The sequence below is a fragment of the Pseudophryne corroboree genome, chromosome 6 (genome assembly GCF_028390025.1).
Source record: "Pseudophryne corroboree isolate aPseCor3 chromosome 6, aPseCor3.hap2, whole genome shotgun sequence".
Classification (NCBI taxonomy): Eukaryota; Metazoa; Chordata; class Amphibia; order Anura; family Myobatrachidae; genus Pseudophryne; species Pseudophryne corroboree.
The window spans coordinates 301,820,359-301,847,762 of record NC_086449.1 but is presented as its reverse complement, the minus strand read 5'-3'; the positions used below and the strand labels follow the sequence as shown (position 1 = coordinate 301,847,762).

Here is a 27,404-nt window from a genome sequence, read left to right as displayed (position 1 = left end):
TATAACAGAGTAGCACAGGTAACTTAATTTGAATAGAATAGTTTCTGTTCCACAGTGGTTTCCATCATGTCAATTGAATGTTGCTTCTATAAAAGCACCATTAAATGCGTTTGTATGTTTACTGTGGTCAGAAATAAAGAGAATAAATGTTAAAAAAAAAAGCACAATGAACTGAATATAGTTAGAATAACTTCTTATCCACAGCAGTTTTAATAGAAACCGCTGCCATAGTGAGCACGCCATGATGGGTTGTCATTTAGAACCCAATGGGGAACGACACACAATTTCAGTTTACATAGAACAAGCACTGTTTAGTAAATACTACCTATTAAACCTGAAACCCATGGTCAATCCGCAGGGATTTCTAAATGACTCCTAAAAGGCCATTTAGTAAATAAGCCCTTAAAATGATTTTACGGTCATCCCAATCAATCTTTTCTTATGACCTTTTCAGGCCTTTCATAAAAGCTTTATTTCCGGAAAACCTTCATGCAGACAAGAAGGGTCGTCCTACTACGGCAAGCAGTAAGATCAAGGTACATTCAAGAAAATACTAGATAATTCTGTCTGTTGCCTGTTACAGTAAATCAGAAATAATATCTGATTGTGTCTTTACAGAAACAAGCTAATGACTTAGTGAACACACTGATAAAATGTACCCCCCACTATATCCGCTGTATCAAACCTAATGAAACCAAGAAGCCCAGAGACTGGGAGGAGAGTAGGTTTGTGTCCACTGTTTTATATTATTTTAGTACAACCTCAAGTGCATCAATAACATACAAGAATTTGCAGTACAGTATATGAAATCTAATATGTTGATCCAGTACTTAATATGTGCCAAGTATTTGAACATTATTTATCATACTTGTGAGTTACCAATATACTGTCTGTAATAGAATGTAAGATGAGTCATTAGTTACATTGGGTGATAGCAGATGGGTCTTCCATGCTTTCGCTATGGGCACGCTCCGAAGGTGAGCGCACACAGCTGCAGACTATTCAGAGTTATACACAACTTCGCCACATCTCCCCTGGTGGCTGAAGAGATGGAAATGGGACATTCACATGTACGCAGAGTTTAGCTGGGGCATGTCAACAGACTTGCAAGCTGTGCAAAGGTAAGCATGCTCTGAGATGCACCTGGTTTCCTACAGATCTCCCGAACTAGGGATAGGGCTGATGCATGATTATGATGATGGCTATGGAACCAAAAGTATGGAATTGGGACAAGTGTATGGTCGCATAGATGCGCATAGCCACATATTTCTCTGTTTGCTGTTACGGGTGTATTTACAGCCAGCTTCACTGCAAATGCCCATTGGACCCATAATTTTGGTCAGATTTCATATATACCTATGAGATCAGCTTTTGCAGCACATATACATCAGAACTAGATTACTGATTGTAGATTATTTCCATGTATATTGTTTAATATCTCTGGGCCTAATTCAGATGTGGTTGGAGAGTGCATTGCTAATGCTTACTTGGAAGCAGCAGCAATACACAGATATATAGAGGTAGCAGGAGGTGTCTGATATAAGTAGACACCTCCTGCTTGTATTAGTGATTCGTGCAGTGTCCTAGGTCGCAGCAGCAGATCACTTGACATATCATCGGCCGGCTGCGTGATCCATGGGGTCATTCAAGCTGCCGCTGCAGTTCCTACAAAGAGGCTAGGAAATCTCCATCGATCCTTGGCTTGGCACTCCCCCAAAATGGCAGCGACACGCCTCTGCTTTGGGAAATGGAGGCCACCGCTGCAGCAGACTGTCAATCACTGACAGTATGCAGCCGTTCTGCTACCGATGTCGCAGGATCCGTACAGCACATGCACAGAACTTGGGTACTGTGTGGCATTTAAAGCTCCTACATTGGGACTTGAATCGGGCCCCCCATGTCTCGTCTGCCTCCACATTAGAACACTATAGTTATTCTACAACCACTCTTGCACGGAAATGTACTTGCACATGCATCTTAGTTGAATCATAATGTACTTCCTATTCTGCTAGAGGGAAGCTACTCTCTGAATGGTACACTAAGAAAACAACATGTATGTGTTGCATGTTACTCCAGCCTTTTAATAATGACTTCTACAATTTTTCCGAAGGGTGAAACATCAAGTGGAATATTTGGGGCTGAAGGAAAACATCCGTGTGCGACGAGCAGGCTATGCCTACAGGAGGGTGTTTAAGAAATTCTTGCTGAGGTGAGGATAGCATTGCTCTGTTACCTTTCTATATGTTGACTCATTGCAAAATAAACCAACCATTGTATCCTGCTGTATCCAATTACATTAGGCCTTGTGTCTAAAGACTGATCACATTTACAACTGTGGCAATTAATGTTGCAGCCCTTCACATACTGCAATAGTCACTTTATACCAGTTTGGGAGATTGCGTTTTGTAAACTAGACAAGTTAAATTCCTACCTGGCAGGGATTTGGCTACTCTATCCATTTAGTTCTCCTCTACTGTGGAAAATTTGTACAATTAAGATGTTACATTTTGACTGAAGTAGATACAGAAATACATATCCCCTGCTCTTGACTGGAGATGTCGAATGTAAAACTTGGAACGGCATCTATAGACTTTTTTTAAGTTACGCGTTTGAGCAAAATTTTTGATCAATACTTAAATGTCTAATATTCTTTGCACATAGAACTGATTATTTCACATACTGTTTGTATCACCTTTTCCAGTGTATCACAGACACAGAGAAATGTAGAACTGGGGCAGGGGAGGCACTCGATATCCCGGCTGTCGGGATCCCGGTGCTCTGCATGCCGACGCCGGGATCCCGACTGCCAGGATACCGACAACTATTCTCCCTCTTGGGGTGTCCACGACACCCCTGGAGGGAGAATAAATAGTGTGGCGCAGTAATGTCTGTAAACGCCGCCGTTCACAAACATATCGCGTCGGCCCTGCAGCACAGCAAATGATGATCAATAGATCTACAGATATATTGGTGCTTTGGGCTGTGTATTCAGGCGGTCAGCTGACCGCCCGTACACATGCTGCACCAGCCGGTGGTGATTGACGGCTCAACTGGGCGAGCGCATGTAAATGCCTGTCCAGTTCGTGACGTCAGTCATGACGGATCGGGCAGTGTGTAGGCACAACACACTGCCCGATCTGCCTAAAGAAATATCTGCAGATATATCTATCAGTGTGTACCCACCTTGACTGTCATTTTTCAAATAATTTGTCATTTCAAGTAACATGGCAGTTAGGACTTCATCAACTTCCGAGGAACTGCAATTATGTGGGATTACACTAAGAAATAATTACATGAAAAATACTAAAATATATTGCTATACAATAACATCTTTGAAGCCAAAACATGGCGCTAATGGCATAAACAGTGTGAGTCTAGGAGAGGTCTGCTCCAGCACATACTGGATGTAGTAAATCAGGTTTAGTATGGTGTAACCCCTCTAATTCAGTGACATCATTCATGTCCTAAAAGCTGTAGCAAAATGAATGGGTTGTATAGAGAACCTGGCAGGACTGGAAATGTGTGTGTTTCTATATTTGCTGTTATTTTCTTCTGACAGCTTTCTGGCAGCACTGAGTAACCGGAGACGTGAATAGACATTTCTGTGCAGTATTTTCTTATTTGCATGCAAAGATCACAGTGAATGTCTGGTGTGTTCTAGTGTGCAGCCATTGAAAATAACATGTTTCTAAAAACTGTTATGCAGAACGGGGAATAAAATCATGTTCTCCTGGTATTTCAACTCTTCATCACAATGTTTTAGCTGATAAAGGACTACTATACATGGGCTAAATATGGCTGTCTGACTCCCATGCCTATTTGGTGTCTTCTAAAAAGGCCTTTTTTTCTACTGAAATTTAATTGTAACAATATAATGGAATAAATTAATTTAATTGTTTAGCTTAGTTGGGACCTAAAAGTAGTTTGGGGTGGTTTATTATGTCCTGGGCAAATTTTATATCACATGGGTATCCCAAATAATGGGACATAAAAAGACAAAACATGTCACAAAATATTATTAGAAAGTAATCTTGTCATCATCTCATTGCTATTTATTAAAAACACTGCTATAGCCCCTATTTATATAGTGCTGTCAGAGGCGGATTGGCCATAGGTTTCACAGGGAAGATTCACGGTTGGCCGACGCACCGGGGGGGGTTCTGTTTTGTTTGAGGACATGTGGTCCTTTTTATAAACATAATGCATAAGATGCAAAATAGTTTGCATATATGAAAATGACTTTGCCACTTAGCCTGTGATTGCAGATGAACTAGTGTATGCTCTGTCTGCCTGCTTGGCTGACATATAAGATTGAGTGAAAAGTGATTGGGATACGGTTGGTGTAATAAGCAAGAAAATATATCTTTCTAAAGAATGATATAGTTTCCTAAATTCTGAAGGTGTATCATATAATGTGCTCATAATATTACATTTTATTTCTTTTTATCTTCCCCCTTGATGCTGGACATGCCCACTATCTGGAAAGTCTTGTGGGGAGGGTGCTGCTGCCATGGCCCATAGCTAGACCTTACACCTCTGGTGCTGACCATGTGGGGCCACTAGAACAAATTTTTCCAGGGCCGCTTTTTGTTCCCAATCCGTCCCTGAGTGCTGTAGTATATTAAGATTCTACCTAGAGTCAGGAGACTTGCAGATGGTCACAAAAGCATAATTCCTTTTACTTATAGCTATAAGTGAATCAGCTGGGATTTAATTTGTGAAGTAATTTGTTTAGAATTCTCCATTGGCCTAGCAGATGTCTGGGATTATTTGCCTTGTTATGGTGCAAATGTGTTCCGCATAGAATTAAGTAGTAGGTCATTTATGGAAGGCACAGGGAATGAACAACAAATTGCTTTTGTTTTTCCCTTCTAGAAACTAGATATGTGCCTAGGTCTGTGGGCAGGAGAACAATCGGAATATGTGCTGTGTATAAAAGTCTAAACGCCATAGAAAAGTTAAACCTTCTACCACTTTGAAATACACCTGTTAATTGATTAAACATTTCTGTGTCTTATAATACTTCTCACGCTTACCTCATTTGTGGCTTGAATTAATCATAAGAAGTAGACATCTGGAATATCTGCATTGCATTTAGCAGTTTTGCATACGTCCTAACTGTCCTTGTTTTGGCAGAACAATCCAAGTTTGCAGTACTCAAACAGAATATGGCATACATGAAGGTGGGCAATGTTGTATTCCAAATGTAGGTGTTGGGGTGGATTGAGGAATGGAGCTTACTTTGTCCAGATTTCACATATCTAAATGTTGAGGGGGGTTTTTTGTGTAAGGAGGTTTTGGGTTTTTTTTGTACATAGGGTAAAATGTGCCTAAAAAATGCATTTCTCTATTGAAGTGCAATCGGCAGATAAAAAATGTAACAGTAAAGGACAAAATCACAGTGGTTTTATCGAATGATAATAACGGACTACCCCTGAAAATGCACAGTCTCCAGCATTTCACCTTTCTACTCATTTTAATAATCTCGCTCTGCAGGGTGTACTCCAATTTTGCACCCATTTGCCTAATTTCTGCAAAGTCCCTCCCAACTTCAACTTAAGGTGTGTACATACGGTGAGATAAATCTGTAAGATTTTGACTATATAGTCAAAATCTTATGAAAAGTTAGTGCATATCTCAAGGTGTTAGGCAGCTTGCGATACAGATTCGATTCCGAGGTGCGCTCCCTTGGAGTTGGTATTGTAAAGCCAGTACTGACGAGAGATGTGTGCTGAGCGATCTTAACACAGACCGCTCAGCACACATCTCTCCCCCCCGCTCAGCACAGTGCGATGTGCTGAGTGAGGGGGGGGCGACGACGGGAGGCCGCTCACTTAACACAGCGCTGAAGTGAGCGACCCGCTAGATTGAGCCTGCATGCAGGCTCAATCTAGCACTGGCGATAGCGATGCGCGGGGCCGCGCATAGCTATCGCTGGGGGGCATACACACGGCAGATCTGTGCTTAGAATCTAAGCAATCTAGTCAGATTGCTTAGATTTTAAATACTGATCTCTCCGTGTGTACCCCCCTTAAGGCTAGATAGACTGTGCAGGCAAGTCAATCTTGACTATCTAGTACAAAGTATAGTCAAAATTGGCACTTAGTCAAAATCGTACATAGACAAAATCTCAAGCACAGATAGTCAAAATCTGTATTATCTGTACTATCTGTGCCCCGAGGGAGTTCATGGGAAATCGCATAGTCAAATTCGGGCATAGCAAGGATCTCACCGTGTGTATGCACCTTTTAGAGCTGATGCAAACTTTTATATCTCTGCAGGCGTGTCCGAAGAGCAGAAATGATAAAGACTAATATGTAGAACCAATTTAAAATCAGGATTTTAAAACTTTTATGGGCCTATTTATTAATATGTGGCAATAAGGGGGATTATTTATCGGCAGAAGTTATTACTGGGGCAGTTGCCTGGTGATACTGGCAGAGGCCAGTAAGGCTTGCCTTGGGGAATATTCACATGTGCATCAGTACTGCAAGCTCAGAGTAGGGATTACTGTTCCAGCAATAAAATAAATAAAACTTAACTATATCAGGTACTGTAGCTCATCTTCCCACAACCCATTTTATATGCTTTGAAGTTTGATGACCTTTGAAGTTGTTATCTTTACAGAAGAGAAGTTATTGGTCATGTTTGATAAGAGAACTGAGCAATAATAAAAGGTAGTTTTATTATGTTTGTTGTGCATAATTGTGCCCTGTTTGCTTGATAGTCTAGAATAAAACATCCTGTTCACACAGATGGAAAAACTGTTATTCAGTTAATTTACAGACAAATATAAGTGCAGTGTGTGGCTGTCAGTAAGAAAAACAAAAATAAACCTTTGGGAAAAAATGGTATTATTGCATTAGTGCATTTTACATAGCATATAACGACACACACATGAATCTTAGCGTAATGAGCTAACATCTATTCAATGGTTAACTAACGCTCACTATATTAACAGTTAACAGCCTCTGCTCCAGCTTCCCGGTATAACAAAATATGTGTGAGCTGTGTGCTCACACCCTTGTAGCACTTGTAATTAGGTGAGGTGCAGGAGGGGTGTGACAGACAGCTAGCCCTCAGCACTTACCCAGTGAGGAATTTGAAAGAACATCCAGGCATCTCAGGCCTTTAAAACTACAGGGTGTTCGGAAAGTCACTGTGCACTTATGTATATTTATTAACATACATGTTTCAAATATAATACATGATGTAAACACAAATGATAATTATAAACAATGTTGAAAATGACCACCGCCATACCCTCCAACATTTTACACATAAAAATTGGTACAAATAAGGAAAAGGGGGTGCCCATTTTCCTATACTTTCAATGGAAGTTTAAAGAGCCAAAAATCGCTACAGACCATAAAAAAAAGGTACTGTACCTATTAAAAAGGTACAGTTGGAGGGTATGCACCGCTGGCATCAAGACAGGCTTGGTTCCTTTTTATTTTGCCTTTAAACACCTCTATATTCATAAGTGCACAGTGACTTTCCGAATAAAATATGGAGTCTTTTAAAAAAGCAGTGAAAACAGTGGAGAAGTGAAGCAGTGATGAAGTTGCCCATGGCAACCAATCAGCTGCTCCGTATAATTTTATAGTATGCAAATTAGAAATGTTAGTTATGTACAGGGTGTTCAGTAAGTCACTGTGCACTTTTCATAAAGCAGTGAAAACAGTGGAGAAGTGAAGCAGTAAAGAAGTTGCCCATGGCAACCAATCAGCATTAGTCAATGCTGATTGGTTGCCATGGGCAACTTCTCCACTGCTTCACTTCTCCACTGTTTTCACTGCTTTATGAAAAGTGCACAGTGACTTACTGAACACCCTGTACATCAGTAACTACTGTAGATAGTGTTAGAGCAGGGGCGTATCTACCTATTGGCCAGGATGGCACTCGCCAGGGGCGCCAGCAGAGGAGGTGCGCCGCCCAGCGGTGCCACCCACAGCCAGTAGGTAGCAGCTGAATCCGTTCCTCCTCCCATGCCCTCCCTCCCTATTCCGGGTAGTTTCTCACCTGCTGTAGGGACCAATAATGAACACAGCATGCAGCAGCGGGCGCTGGCGTCCGGCACTGCACCGCATTACAAACAAGAAACTCTACATAAACTACACCTCCCAGCAGCCCTTGCAGTCAGGAGCTCTCGGCAGCAAGGGCTGCTGGGAGGTGTAGTTTATGTAGTTGCTTGTTAGTAGAGTGGTGCAGTGCCGGACGCCGGCGCCAATTACAGCTGCTGCTTGCTGTGTCCATTGCTGGCTGTCAGAGCAGGTGAGGAAGTACGGGGGTAAACGGGTTCAGCTGCTGCCTCTAGAAGTGCAAGAATTATATGTGTGTGTGTGTGTGTGTGTGTATATATATGTATATATATATATATATATATATATATATATATAGATTCAAGCAAGGACGTGGCACTCATGCATAACAAAAACGCAGAAACAACTGTCGACAGTTGTTTCTGCGTTTTTGTTATGCATGAGTGCCACGTCCTTGCTTGAATCAATTTGTGAACTTACGTCGGCACCAGCAACTTACCTTATCACATGGAGTGCCTTACCTGTTTCTGTTTGTATAGTTGATCATTGCTGAATGATCTTCTTGGTAACGGCAACCAGCAGCTATATTGCACCTTATTAACTATCTTGCAAGACTTTCTCATTCTGGTCCTATTTGCTGGACGGTTTTAATAGAGTACCTGCCCAGGTACTTATGAGTGAGGAAACCCGGCTTGAAGACGGCACATCAGCGTGAGCTGCAGTGGGTGCAGTCTTTTCTTATTACCAGTGACAATGGAGGAGAATCAGGAGCAGTGGAGTTCGTTCAACTTTCCTGTGGGGGACGTACATTCCTTTTCGGAATCTGATGCAGAGACGATTCTACGTAAAAAAGGTATGCGGGATGAAGTACATTCCATGGCCCCGAATACCATTTTCCGTGACCTTCTCAATTTAAAGAAAAAAGAGATAGACTTTGATCTGCACAGTTTGTCACTTAGCGATTATTATCGCTCTAAGAAGATCCCTAGAGGGTTCAGGGTACGAAATTGTCCTACCATCGGGCGACAGGATGCCAGCTTTTGTCGCCGTTGGGTAGCTATACTGAACAAATGTTCTTTAGATTTAATCCTGTTGGTCATTGAACAATCTACTAAAGAACTTGAAATTACTAAGACCAAAATTGCTGCTTTTGAAAGTACAAATATGACCACGCTAATTGCAGACAAAGATGGCGATTGGTTAAATAAATTACAAGCTCAATTATTACAATATAAAAATGAGCTAATGGAATTCAAAAGACGCAAGCTGGTAAAAGTAGAAGAGGACTATGAAAGACACTCGGTCTATAGATGGCTCTCAGGGAATAGATCGGATGGAAATAAACGTCCCTTTTTCCGTAGACAGCAGAAATATAAGTCCCGGTTTGATACTGATTCTTCTCAGGAAACTACGAGTGAGTCAGAGAAATCTCAATCTGCTGCTGCCCCTTTAGGGGTCATTACACAGGCCCTAATTTCCACAGGAAAAGAAGATTCACGCGAAGGGGCCGCCAATGCGACAGGCAGAGGGCGAGGAAGCAGGCCAGCGCGTACAAAGACCAAGAAATAGTATACAATTTGTCATCCTACGAACTCTCTGACACGGAACTTAAACTTTTGAGCAAAGGTTTATCTTTTGTGCCTTCTGTCCCTTTTGATAACTTGCAATGGAATGTGGAAAAATATTCATTGCAACGTAAAATCAAACTTAGGGAGCATTTTGGCTCCAATGAGAATGTTGATTCACAGTTGCCTTTTCCATCTAAATTACAACAATTTCGAAAAAAATCTGTGTTTGATCCCTTGTCTAATAATTCGAGCTTGAAAACGTTCATGAGATTATTAGATCATGAAACTAAGGTAACTGTCTCTTCTGGTGTTAAAACACATCCAAATCTTACTAGATTGGAAAGAGACGCTCTTAAAACATTATCCATGAATGACAAGCTCATTATTAGGCCAGCTGATAAAGGTGGTTCGATAGTGTTGCAGGATTTCTGTGATTATAACACTGAAATATTACGCCAATTATCAGTGACTGAGGTTTATACTAAATTACAGGTAAATCCTACTGAAAGGTGCAGGAAGAAATTATTGGAATTATTGTCATATGCACTTGATGTTAAATTGATTTCTAATGAAATAATGACCGCTTTGGTTCCTCCTTTCCCTATTGTACCTTTGTTTTATGTATTGCCTAAAATTCATAAACAGGTTTTTCCTCCCCCTGGTCGACCGATAGTGTCAGCCAGGGGTTCACTATTACAACCTCTATCTGTTTTTCTTGACTCTCTGCTGCAACCCCTTTTATGCGCAGAACCCAGTTTTTTGAGGGATACTACAGCATTTCTTAACAAATTAGAGTCTGTAAAATCAGTACCTGATGGTTGCTGGCTGGTAACCATCGATGTTGTAAGTTTATATACCTCCATTCCGCATGATATGGGGTTAGCAGCAGTTAAAAGATTTCTTGTCAAAAGACAGGCATTCGATATTGGCAAGATTGAAGTAATTCTGCTATTACTAGAATTAGTCCTGACCAACAATTTTTTTCTTTATGATAGACAATTTTTTATGCAAATACAGGGGTGTGCAATGGGATCGGCTGTATCTCCGACATACGCGAACATCTTGATGTTTGCGATTGAAGAAGATCTGTTTTATAACAATGAAGTTTTTAAAGCCCAAGCGACCCTTTTTTGCAGATATATAGATGATCTTTTTGTTGTATGGAAAGGACACATAAATGCTCTTACTGACATTATAGATCAGCATAATGCTAGTAACAGCACCATCAAATTTACTGTCGATATGAATCAAAAAGAGATTCATTTTCTAGATGCTACAGTTAAAATTGCTGATGGAAAATTATTTACTACCATTTATGTCAAACCAACTGATCGTAGCCAACTTCTACACGCACACAGTTGCCATCCATCATCTCTCAAAAGGGGTCTCCCCTATTCTCAGATGATTCGCATTGTGAGACTGAATACTGATACCAAATTGGCGACACAACAAATTGATAGCCTAATTATAAAACTACTAAACAGAGGCTATTCACAAAAAGTGCTGCTTGCAGCTAAAACAAAAGCTTTGTCTTGGGATAGATCAGCATTATTAAATAAAAATAAAAATAATAACAGCACTAACGTGTCATCAAAAGCGAGGTTCCCTTGGGTTAATAAATTTACCAACAAATCAGAAGTAATTGCTAAAGTGTCCAAGAAAAACTGGCCAATTATTGAAACAGATAAACAATTACATTTAACTAACACCAGTTTAATGCCATGCTATTCTAGAGGTAAAAATCTCAGGGATTACCTCGTTAAGACTGATGTCTCTAAGATGCACTTCAATGTTGAGCAATCAGCTACACACTTCTTGACAATACCTAACACAAAATTAGGATGCATTAGATGCACGTGTGTAACATGCCAATTTTTATTGGCTGGTGATTCTTTTAATCACCCGCATACCGGTAAAAAAATCATGATCAGATTCAGACTCACATGCAATTCTACACATACTGTGTACCAGATTATATGCCCTTGTGGGCTGAGTTACGTTGGAAAATCAGACAGAAAATTTAAGGAAAGGATGACAGCACATCGGTCAGCCATTAGGAATGCTCTGCAAACGGGGAGTAGTGACCAACCCGTTGCTAGACACTTTGTAGCTTGTAAACATCCTATCAGCAGTCTCCGCTATAGGATGATTGATCATGTACCTAATGACATCAGAGGGGGTGACCGTAGTTCTAAATTATTACGGCTAGAAGCAAGATGGATAGCCAAACTTGATGTAATATATCCAAGAGGTCTTAACGAGCATTTATCATATGCTTGTTTTCTTTAAATCTCTTCCCTCTATAAGCTTGCCTGTATAAGCTTACTGGTATCAATTAAGAAATTTATAAGTATCATTGGTGCAGTCCATTTATATACTGTTTTACCCTGCTGCGCTACTAGTGTGTTATCATAGATCTATAACATTGTTTTATATAGATGTTTCTGTCTTTTCCGCATTTATAGAAAATGTTTTATTGTATTAGTGATACACAATGAATGTCTGATATATATACTGCTTTATTGCATGAATCATATATATTGTGTATGGTGATATTCATTATTTATCGTTTGTGTCGCTTCTCTGTGGGTTTCCATGGTGATGGTTTCATGCACTGAAAGTGTTAATTAGCACTTTGACCTCATTTCCTCCTCCCCGGATATTCGGGTGTGGATCAGCTGAGGGAGTTCACGTGGATGGTTTAAATAGGTATGTTTGTATGTTATTTTTTCATTAAAGTCTGACGACAGTGGTGAGTCCACTGAAACGTTACTAAACGACAGTTGTTTCTGCGTTTTTGTTATGCATGAGTGCCACGTCCTTGCTTGAATCAATTTGTGAACTTACGTCGGCACCAGCAACTTACCTTATCACATGGAGTGCCTTACCTGTTTCTGTTTATATATATATATATAATGTATGTGCAATGGGGGTGTCCCGCACTCACATCAAAAGTCCATCTCTAGGGTGTACTACACAGATTATCCCCTGAACGGGCGATTTCCGATACATGTAAGTTCCAGCAAATAGGCACTCTCCAATCCTTATATATGTGCTTGAAGATATTTTTTAATATATTATACTCACAAGGCTTCATATCATATGCATGTGCATATCATACCATATAGCAAGGCTTCATATCATATGCATGTGGACAATATAGCAACGTTTCGGTCCCTCAAGACTTTTGTCAAGCATGTCACCAGTATAAACCAACAACATCATTGTAAAGCAGAGCCATCACAGTGGAAGTCAGGACTGTGATGACTCTGCTTTGCAATTATGTTGTTGATATGATATGATATGAAGCCTTGCATCTGTAACCTTGTGAGTATAATATATAAAAAAAATATCTTCAAGCACATATATAAGTATTGGAGAGTGCCTATTTGCTGGAACTTATATATTTGTGTGTGTGTGTATGTTTATGTGTGTGTGTATGTGTGTGTGTATATATATATATATATATATATATATATAATATAGTTTTTATATATACACACACATAAAAGTGTGTGTGTGTGTGTGTGTGTGTATATATATATATATATATATATATATATATATATTCGTGTGCCGCTTGTTCTTTACTGCCTGCATATTTGGGGGCACATACCCTGTAGGAGAGCACTTGAGCATGTTACCCTGAGGGTCCATCAACATTTCGAGGGCATAACCTTTGTCATCAGGACCATATAGCAAAACAGGTATATGGTCCTGACGACGGGGCTTATACCCCCGAAGCGTTGATATTGGGGCAATACATTTAACATTCTCAACAGTCTCCTGAGTGCTAGTCTCGTTTTTGGAAGGATATGTATCACTGGTTGGGGCACCAGAGTAGATGAAAAAAGCATAGGGATGCCAGCACTCATTGGATTGGTGTATGTATATGTATATTATTTATATATATATATATATATATATATATATATATATATATATATATATATATATATAAGCACTACTGTGTGGCATAATGTGTATAAAGGGGCACGACTGTGTAGCATAACCTGAATAATGGACACTACTGTGCTGTGTAATGTGAGTAAGCGACACTACTGTGTTAGAGCTACATATCTCAAGCTATTTATTTGTCAGTATATAGAGGGACAGCAATGTGGTCAGTATCCAGAATGTTGTCTGTTGTAAAATATTGAGCTATCATTTTCCAATACATATATTTTTTTTATGGAGTGTTTATTTTTCTGAAGCATAATGCAAAATCTTATGCTGTAAGATTGTGCTAAACTAATGCTGGGTACACATTGTCCCTCATTCAGATGTGAATGGAGCTGCTATCGCTGTTACATGGAAGCAGCAGCAATAGCACTAATGTGGTCAGTGATCGCGCCGAGCGAAAAAAATTGTGGGTCCCAGGGACCCCTCACTTTAGAAAATTGGGGTCCTACTTCACCATTTCTGGGTCTATTCACATATTATTGGTGGGGAAGGGGGGAGCATGCCGTTGTTGGGACAGTGCTGGGGGGGGGGGGGGGCAAGGAGGAGGCTAGGGACAGGCAGTGCAGAAGGTAAGTTGTGGGTAAGGGTAGATAGCAGCTGGAGCAGTATTGAAGGGCAAGAAGGGGCTTGGAGGCAGGCAGCACTGGGGTTAGGGAGGTTGTAAGGGTGGATAGCAGTTATGCAGTACTGGGGCAAGGAGAGGGTTACATGCAGACAGTGCTGTAGGGTAGGGAGGGGGTATGGGTAGATAGCAGTTTAAGCAGTACTGGAAGCAAGTTGAGGGTTAAGGGAAGGTAGCAAAGGGGTAAGGGTAAATAGCAGTTGGGGTTGTACTGGGGCAAGGAGAGGGTTAAGGAGAGCCAGTACTGTGGGCAGTGCTGGGGGTAGGGAGGGGTAAAATTTAGCAGGTCGCCTCCCTCTTCAGGATTCAGCTTACCTGAACGCTGCAGCCCTCCCTAGGACACCTCCACCGTGATCGCCTTGTTCAGCCTCCTGAACGCTGTCCTGCAGGTGACTCTCATGCTCTTGATTTCCTCCTTCGGCTGCCTGCAGGGTTGTGCATGGGGGGCTCCATGAGCTGCGAGGCTGGGGGTGCACATCTCGGGACTGTATGCCCGTATCTCAATAGTGCCACGGTCGGGTGCGGTTGAAGCAGGGGCAACCTTGTCCAAGGACCATCAGCGGAGGAGCTCCACAGTAGGGCAGGGTGACTGTGGAGCCGAGGATGGGAGCTCTATGAGAATGCGAGCATCCCCGGTTCCTTTTTGAAGCATGCCAAAGGAAATCCTCTGCACCTGGATGGCTGGTGCAGCAGCCAATGCATGCAGAAGTGAAGGCACCAATGGCTGGCTTTTCCACAATTTCCTAAGTCCCCAGGAGACCCCCCCCCCCCCCCCCCGCCACCGCGGGAACACAGAGCACACCAGTGGCGGATCTTGAGTGGTGGGCCCAAGTGCAAAAATATGCATTGGGGGCCCCCTCTCCTCCCAACCCCAAGTTCATGATATCCTACACAGCAGTGTATATTAATACATTATTCAATGGTATATTGTGTGTTTTTTACGTGTCTAGTTTATATGGGTCTAGTTTTATCAATAAATATTTAGTTGGTACTGTATAGAAAGAAGCTTCCAGTTTTAATTATCACACAGCAGATACATTTACAGTATATATGCACAAAGGGCCGCTGGCAGCCAATGTAATTTCCTGGAACACGTTCCCTGCCTTTAAGCAGTACTGTGCATTCATGTTGCACATGCTATATCACTGCTGTAACCCCTTAATACATACTCTCCACTATATGTCACTGCTGGAAATTAAAAAAAAAGAAAATGAATAATATATATACATAGATGTATGTAGAGTGGAGAGTATGTATTAAGAGCTTACAGCAGTAAAATAATATTTGCAACATGAATGCACAGTACTGCTTAAAGGCAGGGAATATTTTCCAGGGAATTACATTGGCTACCTGCAGGCGTTTGTGCAGAGCGCCCACCTAGAAATGTCATTGCTACGTCCTAGGTCTCATGACGTCACTGCCGCCCTTTACCACATTGTTTAGGTGCATCAGCATTCAGCAGCAGCTCCTGACATCCCAACTTCTGCGCTGGGGCCGGTCACTACATTGTGGCATCAGAACCCCTGCAACAACGTCAGGAGAAGGAGAGGAGATGGGGAGGAGAATGCTCCCCTCCTGCCGGACCGCTTCCTCCTTCTTTGCGGCAGCGTACTGTAATGAGTTTGTCTGACTCATTATTAGTACTGCTGCTGTCAATACCGCTGTGGTCCCTTTCAGTGCTGCGGGCCCCGGTTGCATCGCTAATAGCCCCCAAGACCCCCCGGCTCATCCCCTTGCCTGGACACAGAGCACACCGCGGGGACACTAACACATCTGCCACTCACGCCTGCGGCCTGCCACTGCCAGAGCCCTGAGCATACGGACCCCCCGGCCGCAGTAACACGAAGCTGCCACTCACCGTCCCGCCCGCCGGAGCGCCGCTGATCATCAGGACCCGCCTCCGCCAGCTGATGGATAAGTTAGAATTCCTCCCTCACCACTGCAGAAACACTTAAGCCGCGGGCCCAACGTGCTGAGCTGCCACTCCAAGTCCAGCCAAGCTGCAGCAGAGCGCGTCCCAGGGACCCGGCCACTTTTTAAATGCGAGTCCCCAGTCCTCAAATCAGGGTAAAATACGCGCTATAGCGCGTTTTTGCGAACACTGGTAATGCAGCAGCAGGCATCACACCTCCTGCTGCATCACTGATCCAAACTGTGTCCAAGGATGCAGTAGCGGATCATTGGGGTCCATGGAGTCGCACAAGCGGACCACTGCATTTTGCTCTGACTGAGATCCTAGCTTCTTCCCTCCCCCGCAACGCCAGCAACACGCCTCATTTTCAAGAACTGAGGCCATTGACACCCCCTCCACACCCCCAAATAGCATCAGACTGTCAGTCACTTGATAGTCTTCTGCTGCAGACCCGTACTGCACATGCACTGCACTTTCCGGCATGTGCCGCAGGTCCTTTGGAATCTGAATGAGGGCCGCTATGTGATATATTGTTTGTGCAGCCGAAGAAACAACATATTGCTAAGAGCATCGGCTCGTGTGTACACTCGATATGTCTCGGAACGACCGTTGTTCGCAGACCTATCACATCTGCCTTGTAGCACAGCAGATGTGATATATCTTGCAGATCTTGTGTGTTACCGGCGTCCCATTATTTTGGTCGCAGGAACCGCCGACAATGACATCACTTTAAGTGCCCGCCAAGTTGTGATGTCTGGCCAGACATAGAGCGGCCGATTGATAAATGTGTATAGCTTTCCAAATTGGACAGCCGATGAACACACCTGACCGACCTAAGGCTGGGTACACACTTGATGATGCGCATAAGATGCAACATCATCATGGCAAACTATATTGGGCATGTACACTGAATGATATCATTACTAAGCTCGCCAGTGACCGCAACCACCCACATCCGGGTGCATGCAGTCTTGTCCAATATCTTTTAGAGTTCAAGGCTTGAACTAAAGATATTGGACATTGTTAACGACCTGTGGGAGCACGTATCGTTAACGATATTGTGCATAAAAGCAGGAGTGGCTTCCCATTGGATATGCATTCTGCTCTCTGTCCAGACTGAGAAAATACCTCCCCCTGGGACTTGACAGTCTAGCATGCGACTAGCAGAAAGCACTTCCAAAGAGACTGCACTGCCAGTGCACAGATTGAGGTCTTACTGGGGAAGGTGGTGGGTGTTAATGGGGGGCTGCAGTCCTAGGTAGAATCCACCACTGCTGATAATTGTCGAAGGAGAGGGTCTTCCAGTTTTATGGGGTATGGTGATTAGACAGAACTAAACTATAGTGGATAAGCTCCTCCTTACTTCCAAATATTGATAATCCAGTGGTCCTGTTCTTATGGTTTAATTTCAGAGAATTGGTTATTTGCCTAATTTTACATTTAACTTCACTAAGTTAGTGACTTTGTCTACTCTAGCTCTATGCCAGAGAACACCATTAAGGGACTCCAATAAGTCTTTCAGTAGTACCCCTCATATTTATTAACCTTGATCAGTAATAACTGCAGCCTCATGCTTCTCAACTCATCTATTTTGCTGGCCAGTGATTATGCCACCCAATTCCACTGAAATTTTAAAAACATGACTTGTTGGGGATACTTGGGGGTAAAGTTGAGAACAACTTCTCTAGTCTGTTTAATATGACTTTCTCATCCTTATTACCAAATTTAAATCATACTTTCAGAAATGCTCATCCCTGCCACTTTCCTGTCAACACAATCAAGATGAATATTTATCAAAAAGTACTATATCTTTTTCAGACTCTTTCAATATTTATTATAAATGCCTTCTTTGAGGAGTTTCAGGAGGACATTGGGATATTTGTCTGGTTGAGGCAACAGTCCAGGACTTAACTGGAATGTTTTGTTTAGAGGCAAATAGATGGGTGGTATACTACCACTCATATACAATAACTGTGGAAGAAGTGCAGTCACAGAGTTCTGTCACACTATGGGTTCCTATTGTGGAGCAGGCTTTACAGGCTGTAGGATCTAGAGAGGTTCAATTTGGTACCGCACAGGACTGTTTTAGATAATCTTTATAACGGGCTCTTATAAAATATGTCCCTTGTAAACTAACAGTGCATATACATAAGAGATGCCTGAGATAGGTATCCAAGGAATTAGTGTTGTTGGTGGTGCACCCAGAGTCAATAGTACGTGTCGATATGTCAAAAGAGAAAAGAGAGACTCTGTGTTGGGGCACTCTTTGTAATAAAACTTAACTTTTAATTAGTTTATGATTAAAGTATTGTACATAAACAAACACACATAACGATATACTAAGGGTGGTTCCAAGGTTTAACCTTTCCACATGTGATATTGTAAATCTTAAACAAAAACTGGAGGTAAGTACTCTCCAATAACTAAGGGGTAAATTTACTAAGGTGGGAGTTTTTTTTAGAACTGGTGATGTTGCCTATAGCAACCAATCAGATTCTATCTATTATTTTCTAGAAGCAGCTTGATAAATGTTAAGTAGAATCTGATTGGTTGCTATGGGCAACATCTCTAGTTCTAAAAAACTCCCACCTTCGTAAATTTACCCCTAAGTGTTCTAGGTGACAATAGTACCTGAGGTGAAAATATCAGAAATAGAAATTTCAGACAAATAACAGAAAAATTCAAAGATAAAGAACAGCGGCATATATCTAAATAATTATGACTGTAGAAATAGTCCAATATTAAGATACCAACTGTAATAATTTCTCCTGGTATGAGCGAATTTCATATTTGTGGATCTATAATCAAAAATTGTATGATCTAAAAGCAGATTTGCTGTATATACAGTAGATCTGTAGTGAGAATCTAAAGACTAGATAGATGAAATAGGTAAGGGTCAAAGGTTGTTCCAACACTTCTGCTTTTCACATAGAATAAAGAGTATTTTTTACTGCACCCAATATTCCCTAGAGGTCTCCCATCTAGGTACTAATTGGGCTTCTCACTGCTTTGCTTCCAAGATCAGATGAGATTGGACGTGGCCAGTGAAATATGGCAGTAATAGCTCAAGGGTTTTAAATGAGAGAGTGTGTGGTTATTGGCGCATACCAAGAAAAGAGGTACTTCTGCTGTCCAATATTTATGCACAGATTCTCTGTTACCTTTGGATTGCAGAGAGATAGTTGACTGGCATTTGGTTGAGAGAGTACTGAAAAGGATTTGATACAAAGACATATATAGGTTCAGGGTCCATCTTCTGCTGTCCACTGTCATATAGGAATATAGCGGACAGTGGACATGTAATAGTTTGCGATTTTGTTAAAAATTGCAAGTTTTGAACATATACCAAAAATTGCAAGTGAAAAATTGCATCCAGATGGTTTCCCATTGAAAACAATGAAAATCGCTAACGAAATAGGATGCAATTTTTTTCACTTGCACACAAAACCTTACCAAAAATCGCCAGAATAATAGACCAGGTTTAGACTAGCGATTTTTGGAGAAGCATGCACAGATCAGAGTGATCCATGCTTCTGTATGGAACAGTAAAGAAAGTGATAAAAAAAATGGCTGGGGTTCGCCGTATTTAAACAACCAGCACCAGACTCTTGGACCGGTCCTGGTTCCAAAAATACGAGGGACAAAAGAAGTATGGGTCCCCCGTATTTTTTAAACCAGCACTGGGCTCCACTAGCCAGGGAGGTGATGCCACAGCCAGGGGACAATCACCCCTGGTCGGGGTTCCCTGGGGGAGTGGGGACCCATTAAATAAAGGCCCCCCTCCAGGCACCCAAGGGCCAGGGTTGAAGCCTTGGGTTGTCCCCTCCATCCGTGTGCTGTGGATGGAGGGCTGATAGCCGTGAAAGTGTTAAAAAGAATATTGTATTTTGCTGTGGAATTACAAGTCCCACCAAGCCTCCTCTGCATGCTGGTACTTGGAGAACCACAAGTACCAGCATTCGGGGAATTAAAGGGCCTGCTGGTACCTGTAGTTCCACAACAAAAGAAATACCTCAAAAAAGACAAGACACACACACCTTGAAAGTAAACGTTTATTTACACACTCACACATACTACATCCCACACCGCCATTCATGTCCCCTTGTCCAAGTAGAAACCAATAGGGTACCTGTTTTAACAAAAAATATACTCACCAAAAATCCTGTGAAGATCTGTCCTCTTCGATCCAAGTAGGCATCCCAGGGGTTAAAATAAAAAAACACATTCACCCGAACCAACGAACATGTAGAAGTGTATGTGTAAACATACACTTCTACTATGCGAATGAGGACCCTCTACCGATAGTAATATCAATAGAGGGTCCCGCCAGCCGCAACTTTATGATTGGCTCTATGTTACTAGGGTACAGCCAATAGCAGGTTCCCCAGTGTAATAAATGGAAATGCTATGCTCCATTCATTACTAGGCTGTGTGACTCTTAATTGATGTAACCGCAAGGGTCAGCATCAATTGACCTTGTAGTTTCCCCACAAACCGTTTAATTCCCTGCATGTTGGTACTTGTGGTTCTCCACGTACCAGCATGCGAGGGAGGCTTGCTGGGACTTGTAGTTCCACAGCAAAAGACAATACTCTTTTTAACACTTTCACGGCTATCAGCCCTCCATCCACAGCCCATGGATGGAGGGGACAGCCCCAGGCTTCATCCCTGGCCCTTGGGTGCCTGGAGGGGGGGGACCCCTTGAATTAAGGGGTCCCCACTCCCCCAGGGAACCCCGGCCAGGGGTGACTAGTTGGGGGGGTTGTGATGCTTTGGCCGCAGGGACCTATATAAAAGTGTCCCCCGGCTGCGGCATCACCTCCCTGACTAGTGGAGCCCGGTGCTGGTTTAAAAAATACGGAGGACCCCTACTTCTTTTGTCCCTCGTATTTCTCTAGCATCCATAAGGGATATTGGGGGAATCTAGGGGGTAATTCAGAGTTGATCGCAGCAGCAAATTTGTTAGCAGGGGGGCAGATATAACGTGCAGAGAGAGTAAGATTTGGGTGGGTTATTTTGTTTCTGTGCAGGGTAAATACTAACTGCTTAATTTTTACACTGCAATTTAGATTTCATTTTGAACATACCCCACCCAAATCTAACTCTCTCTGTACATGTTATATCTGCCCCCCCCCCCCCTGCAGTGCACAGGGTTTTGCCCAACCGCTAACAAATTTGCTGCTGCGATCAAGTCTGAATTAGGCCCCTAGTACGATGGGGTATAGACAGGGTCCAAAAGTGCCCTCAGGAGAGGATGCACATCTCTGCAGCTCCAGAGAGTTTTCTTCAATTTCTTTTCAACTTTTATTATTTTCGGTATGCTGTTTGGGCAACAGCATACCTGCACCGTGGGAGTTAAGGGGGGGACGGTCACCGGCCTTGCGAGGTGCAGAGCCGCTTCCCCGCTGCAGGACCACCGTCCTGAGAGGTTGTTTGTTTAGCGGGGCACTGCGCCTTGGCTGTCACAATCACAGCACACCCCTAACACTAGCCTGAAGGTGACGTCTGGTGAGTACAAACCAGGGGCCCCGCTAGGGGGTCCCCCGGTTCAAAGTGCGGCTGAACGCGGGTGCGCCATACGGGAACCTCCTGGGGGTGTCCCGCTAGAGCCCCCCGTGTAGACTGGCTTATATTAGCTTGAATTAGCACTTGTGCGACGTTTTTAAGCCACACAGGAGACTTTGCCAGTTTTAATATCATTATAGCGCCGGCGCCATTGGAGGGGGTGGAGCTAACTCAGAGCGGGACCGGAGGCATTTTGGCGCCTTCGTCTGCTTAATGCAGCCACGGACAGCACACACAGCGCATACTGCCTCACAAGACGCGCTGGAAATCTGGTACAGGGTGTAGCAAAGGGGGAGAGCTGCTATTGTACTCGGTCTGCATCCTCTCCAGGACAGAATTTACTAGTATTTGCTGTGTTATAGTTAGCTGTCAGCCTCACTGGGGCAGTGCAGCTAGGGGTGTGCTGGTGTGTGTGTGTGTGTCTCTCTCTCTCTCTCTGTGTCTCCTCTAACATACGATGTATCAAGATTAGTACAACATTATAAACAATTATCGTCCGGCCGTAAACACAGAATTCTTCCCCTAAAACATATATATTTGTTTACCCTTCGCACAGCTGGGGTAGAGAGTAACAATGAAATTAACCAATATGCAGTTATCAGTTCCAATCAGCTATATCCATACGTTCTATCTATGGAGAATAAAGAGCAGCCAGCAGGTAGTAGCTTTTGCCAGCAAAAGTATATATAGTAGTACTTTTCTGGTTATATATGCAGATACTGATTTTGATTTTGTAGTACTACAAGGCTTAACATTGAATCTCCTCTCTGTAGTGTGCTGCCGTTCCCTCAAAGCAAGGGCTCCTGCTGGCTGGAGAGATGCAGCACTACCGTTTAGATGTAGCATATGCCGCTAGACGGTGTGAGCGGGCTGGCTCTCGTGTAGATTGAACGCGGCCGGCTCCTTAGCTGATTGACATGTTTCTCCACCTTCACACTGATCTGAGGAAGCTGCTGACAAACGGAAGGTGGAGAAACGCGTCATCAATCTGCTACGGAGCCGGCCGCCACACAGTGTAGCAGCATACAATCTACACAAGAGCCAGCCCGCTCACAGCGTCTAGCGGCGTATGCTACATCCAAACGGTAGCACTGCATCTCTCCAGCCCTTGCTTCGAGGGAACGACAGCACACTACAGAGAGGAGATTGCTGCTCAATGGAGAATCCATAGAGGGCAGGAACAACAACGACCTCTGGATATGGCCACCATCCATGGTTAAAAGCACCAGTGGCCGGGAGGATAGTGGTAACACTTTTACATTTATTGACTTTTCCTTCATATACTGCTCATTTTCAATGCTTTGAGCCATATATTATTATTGATGGAACAATTTCTATTTAAATGACTCTCCGCTTCTATGCTGACATTTAACTTCAATGTTGAGCCTTGTAGTACTACAAAATCTATATCTGCATATACTGTATAACCGGGAAAGTACTACTATATATACTTTTGCTGGCAAAAGCTACTACCTGCCGGTTGCTCCTTATGCTCCATAGATAGAACGTATGGATATAGCTGATTGGAACTGATAACTGCATATTGGTTAATTTCATTGTTACTCTCTACCCCAGCAGTGGGAAGGTTAAACAAATATATATGTTTTAGGGGAAGAATTCTGTGTTTTTACGGCCGGCTGATAATTGTTATAATGTTGTATTAATCTTGATACATCTTATATGTTTTTTAAACAATAAAAGCTAATATTAGCCACATACCAGCGCTTTTTCTATCCTTTTCTATATATTTTTTGTCTGTTTATGGGATGAGTATACCCATGGAATAAGCTGCAGGTATTTGGTTGGTTAATAGGCGCCGGGTCACCTCTCTTCTTTTTTCTTCCTCTCACATACAGTAAGTGCAGGCTTGCAAAGTATTACTGTCTGTGTGTGTATGTGTATGTCGTTGTACTTACTGTGAAACATGGGTAAACAAACTGTGCAGTGTATGCCACACCAGATTCTCTCCATTGTCATCTGATTCTGTTTTTATATGTTAGTGGTGTGCTGGTATCTAAATTTCACCACTCCTTGTTTTCATGTCCCTGGTCTCATATATGTCCTTTCTCCTTTGGGCACTGTTTTACCTATAACTGCCTGTGGGAGGGGGAATAGAGGGGAGGAGCCAGCACACCCAGTGAAGAAATTTAAAGTGCATCGGCTCCAATATCCCTTATGGACTACGAGAAAAAGATTTACCGGTAGGTAATTAAAATCCTATTTTTTTTGGAATCAGGACCGGTCCAAGAGTCTGGTGCTGGTTGTTTAAATACGGAGAACCCCAGGAAATTTTTTCCCCATATTTTTGCAACCATGACCGTCTCAAAGAGCTTGGGGCTGGTTATGGTTTTGGGGGGGACCTGCACATCGTTTTATATTTAATTTTTGAACACTTTCTTTACTGTTCCATACAGAAGCATGCACGGATCACACTGATCTGTGTACGCTTCTGACTAAGTGATAAAAACATGACCAAAAACCGCATGTTTTATTACTAAAAATCGCATGTTTTCTTTACTAAAAATCGCCAAAAATAGCATGCGAATTCCGTTTTAACCTTAAAATTCGCACCCAATTACATGTGAGATTTTTAGTTTAAAAAAAACGCAAATTGCAAACGTGCGATTTGGGGCAATTTTTTTTTATAGACACCTAAAAAATCGCACCCTATTACATCTATCCCCATGAACGATATCGCATAGTGTGTGCCATTCCCTCCGGGGCCGCCCGACATAGTGCGTACACACTGAGCCTTACCGCAAACGATATCGCTCAGTGGCGTCACCCCGCTGCCGGCCCTTTACATGCGGTTTTGGCCGACATAGCCAAAATTGAGGTACATGCACAGATGATAGAGGGGGTCGTTAACGACCCCCGGGAATGCACAATGGCCATCGTTTGCAGCATGTTCACTGTGTGATATTTTAGTCACTATTGCTCTGAAGGGGGAAAATGAGCGATATTGTCTAAAATATAGCACAGTGTGTAGAACCTTTAGTCACATTTCATATAAATTTACAGATTTCTGGCCTAGTGTAAGGGAAATCTCTGAGTGAATGCCCACTTCTCCACATAACTGTTTTGTGGCTCTTGAATTTAACAAAAATACAAATCTTGAATTAAATCAAATAAAAAAAAAAAATCACTATTAAAACCCCTAATGAGTGCTGTCAGAGCATGTTATTCATTGAAATTGGAGATCTACATCTCCACCCGCAGTCTCTCAGTGGTTCAAAAGAATTGGACTCTATATTGTCATGATGGTTATAACAGTCCTAGACAAAAATCTGACATTTATGGGATCATGCTATGGTATGATTGGATAGGCTTTATTGAATCTGACACAGGTCACATTACAGGATAGCCCTCCCTCCGCAGCCCGGAACTCATGAGGATCCTCACCCCTCCAAAGACTCTTGTTGAATCCCTAATTATTTCTCAATAAATTGTGGGCTAACATAAACCCTTTTCAATTTGGTATTTCTTACCTTCTTTTTCTACCCTTCCATTCCATCTTTCCTATATCCATGTTGTTAAGTCCTTCTGCATCACTGATTTCATTTATGATAACGGATATCCGTCTTTGTGGTGCGTCCCAAACCCTTGTTTTCTTTTGCAAGGTTATGAAGTTGTTTAGAGTATAAACTGTTATTCTCAATAAAGACACATTGCATAAATTGGGCAAAGTCCTGAAAAAACAATAATTGACGTGTTCCAACGTTTATTACTACAGATATGCTATTCTGACCAAAGAGACTTGGCCTTCCTGGCGAGGAGATGAAAAACAGGGTGTCCTCCATTTACTGCATTCTGTTAACATAGAGCCCGATCAGTTCCAACTTGGGAAAACCAAAATATTCATCAAAGCTCCTGAGTCGGTGAGTATGACTAATCTTTGGTCATGTAGATACAACTGAGATTATTGTCAAGCTCCCATAGGGTTTACCTGTTGTGTTAATGGAAGTAGATGGATCAGTGCAAACTAAGCAGGCTTATTCACTATATCCCTACTTAACAGTCAGTATATTCGCGGTAGTGATGAACCCCCCCCCCCCCCCCCCCCGAACTTCACCCATTTTACACGGTTCCGAGGCAGACTCGGATCCTCCCGCCTTGCTTGGTTAACCCGAGCGCGCCCGAACGTCATCATCCCGCTGTCGGATTCTCGCGAGATTCGTATTCTATATAAGGAGCCGCGCGTCGCCGCCATTTTCACTCGTGCATTGGAGATGATAGGGAGAGGACGTGCAGCGTTCTCTCAGTTGTGTTCAGTGTGCTGCAAATATCTGTGCTCAGTGTGCTGCAAATATCTGTGCTCAGTGTGCTGCAAATATCTGTGCTCAGTGTGCTTGCAAATATCTGTGCTCAGTGTGCTGAAAATATCTACGTTCTCTGCCTGAAAAACGCTCCATATCTGTGCTGCATTGTAGTATATAGTAGGAGGACAGTGCAGAATTTTGCTGACCAGTGACCACCAGTATTATATCAGTACGGTACAGTAGTCCACTGCTCTACCTACCTCTGTGTCGTCAAGTATACTATCCATCCATACCTGTGGTGCATTTTAGTTGTGCGCAGTATATATAGTAGGAGGACAGTACAGAATTTTGCTGACCACCAGTATATAATATATAGCAGTACGGTACAGTAGTCCACTGCTCTACCTACCTCTGTGTCGTCAAGTATACTATCCATCCATACCTGTGGTGCATTATAGTTGTGCGCAGTATATATAGGAGGACAGTGCAGAATTTTGCTGACCACCAGTATATAATATATAGCAGTACGGTACAGTAGTCCACTGCTCTACCTACCTCTGTGTCGTCAAGTATACTATCCATCCATACCTGTGGTGCATTATAGTTGTGCGCAGTATATATAGGAGGACAGTGCAGAATTTTGCTGACCACCAGTATATAATATATAGCAGTACGGTACAGTAGTCCACTGCTCTACCTACCTCTGTGTCGTCAAGTATACTATCCATCCATACCTGTGGTGCATTATAGTTGTGCGCAGTATATATAGGAGGACAGTGCAGAATTTTGCTGACCACCAGTATATAATATATAGCAGTACGGTACAGTAGTCCACTGCTCTACCTACCTCTGTGTCGTCAAGTATACTATCCATCCATACCTGTGGTGCATTATAGTTGTGCGCAGTATATATAGGAGGACAGTGCAGAATTTTGCTGACCACCAGTATATAATATATAGCAGTACGGTACAGTAGTCCACTGCTCTACCTACCTCTGTGTCGTCAAGTATACTATCCATCCATACCTGTGGTGCATTATAGTTGTGCGCAGTATATATAGGAGGACAGTGCAGAATTTTGCTGACCACCAGTATATAATATATAGCAGTACGGTACAGTAGTCCACTGCTCTACCTACCTCTGTGTCGTCAAGTATACTATCCATCCATACCTGTGGTGCATTTTAGTTGTGCGCAGTATATAAAGTAGGAGGACAGTGCAGAATTTTTCTGACCACCAGTATATAATATATAGCTGTACGGTACAGTAGTCCACTTCTCTAACTCTGTGTCATCAAGTATACTACAAAAGTTCAGTTAAATGACCCAAAAATCAAAATTAAAAGCGTCTGATGAGAAGCGTAAACTTGCCAATATGCCATTTACGACACGGAGTGGCAAGGAATGGCTGAGGCCCTGGCCTATGTTCATGGCTAGTGGTTCAGATTCACATGAGGATGGAAGCACTCATCC

The 27,404-nt window shown here is 42.5% G+C and overlaps 1 protein-coding gene and 1 pseudogene across 2 annotated transcripts in view; one reads left to right on the top strand and one right to left on the bottom strand.

The window, feature by feature from the left end:
- Positions 1 to 27,404, top strand: part of MYO1E (myosin IE) — a 347,330-nt gene that overhangs the window by 216,279 nt on the left and 103,647 nt on the right. For both annotated transcript variants that reach the window (XM_063926190.1, XM_063926191.1), the window contains 4 exons: positions 455 to 536; positions 619 to 725; positions 2,111 to 2,209; positions 25,406 to 25,550. In XM_063926190.1, the coding sequence (XP_063782260.1) occupies positions 455 to 536; positions 619 to 725; positions 2,111 to 2,209; positions 25,406 to 25,550 (433 nt within the window). The remainder of the gene's footprint in view (positions 1 to 454; positions 537 to 618; positions 726 to 2,110; positions 2,210 to 25,405; positions 25,551 to 27,404) is intronic.
- On the bottom strand, positions 19,052 to 19,170 carry LOC134938708 (5S ribosomal RNA; annotated as a pseudogene).